We start from the raw sequence: 203 nt of genomic DNA, 5'->3' as shown, positions 1-203 counted from the left end.
CGCATGTGGTGTCTCCGGGCCCGATTCTGCTTGCCTGGCACAAGCCGGGGGCAGAAGGGGCTCTCCTCCATCTCTCACTTCTCCTTTTCTCTCCTCTTCTCTCTCTTTTATCATTGTCCTTGCCTCGGCAGGTGGGGGGGCGCACGATGCTGCCCATCCGGTGGATGCCCCCCGAAAGCATCCTCTACCGCAAGTTCACCACT

General features: G+C 60.1%; 1 protein-coding gene across 1 annotated transcript in view; it reads left to right on the top strand.

Annotated features, from left to right (window-relative positions):
* NTRK1 (neurotrophic receptor tyrosine kinase 1) overlaps window positions 1-203 on the top strand; it is a 27,093-nt gene that overhangs the window by 20,917 nt on the left and 5,973 nt on the right. The window contains exon 16 of the mRNA XM_019519012.1: window positions 132-202. Coding sequence (XP_019374557.1) covers window positions 132-202 — 71 coding nt within the window. The remainder of the gene's footprint in view (window positions 1-131; window position 203) is intronic.

This window comes from Gavialis gangeticus, unplaced genomic scaffold, assembly GCF_001723915.1.
Source record: "Gavialis gangeticus isolate Ggan-Ray unplaced genomic scaffold, GavGan_comp1, whole genome shotgun sequence".
NCBI lineage: Eukaryota > Metazoa > Chordata > Crocodylia > Gavialidae > Gavialis > Gavialis gangeticus.
Note: the sequence above shows the minus strand (reverse complement) of the source record. Positions and strands in the feature narration are given on the sequence as shown.